Source organism: Corvus brachyrhynchos, unplaced genomic scaffold (assembly GCF_000691975.1).
Source record: "Corvus brachyrhynchos isolate BGI_N302 unplaced genomic scaffold, ASM69197v1 scaffold891, whole genome shotgun sequence".
NCBI classification, from domain to species: domain Eukaryota; kingdom Metazoa; phylum Chordata; class Aves; order Passeriformes; family Corvidae; genus Corvus; species Corvus brachyrhynchos.
The window spans coordinates 6,371-6,855 of record NW_008235996.1 but is presented as its reverse complement, the minus strand read 5'-3'; the positions used below and the strand labels follow the sequence as shown (position 1 = coordinate 6,855).

At 66.4% G+C, this 485-nt stretch overlaps 1 protein-coding gene across 1 annotated transcript in view; it reads left to right on the top strand.

The window, feature by feature from the left end:
• LOC103614018 (nuclear receptor coactivator 1-like) overlaps positions 1-485 on the top strand; it is a gene marked incomplete at both ends in the record, with an annotated part of 13,645 nt that overhangs the window by 12,339 nt on the left and 821 nt on the right. Inside the window, one exon of the mRNA XM_017730884.1 lies at positions 41-481. Coding sequence (XP_017586373.1) covers positions 41-481 — 441 coding nt within the window. The remainder of the gene's footprint in view (positions 1-40; positions 482-485) is intronic.

Below are 485 nucleotides of genomic sequence, written 5' to 3'. Positions count from 1 at the left end.
GGCTTTCTGTTGTTTTCCCCCCCCCCCACCCTTCCCGCAGGGATCACGGAATTCTCTCCCCCCAGGACAACCCCACGGCCGGCATGGCCCTTCCCAGGGTCAGCCCGTCGCTGAATCCCAGCGTTTCTCCAGGCCAGGGAATGGCGCTGCCTCCTTCCCTCCCTCCTTCCAACGGCTCCGTGATGGCCACGCCCCATCCCAGCAATCCCAGCACCAGCCAGCCCAGTTTCGGATGCTCTCCCGGGAATCAGCTGGGATCCAACGTTGCCTTAAGCCAGGGCCAAGCCCCCGGCACTTCCCACCCTTTATCCCTCAACAGCTCGCCCATGAACAGTCCCGGAATTCCGGCGCCGCAATTCCTGTCCCCCCGGCACCGCGGCAGCCCGGGATTGCTTCCCAGATCCCGAGCTGCCGGCAATCCCTTCTCGCCATCCGTGCCCTCCATGCACTCCCCGGTGGGCATGGCCGGCGGCGGGGATTCCCGG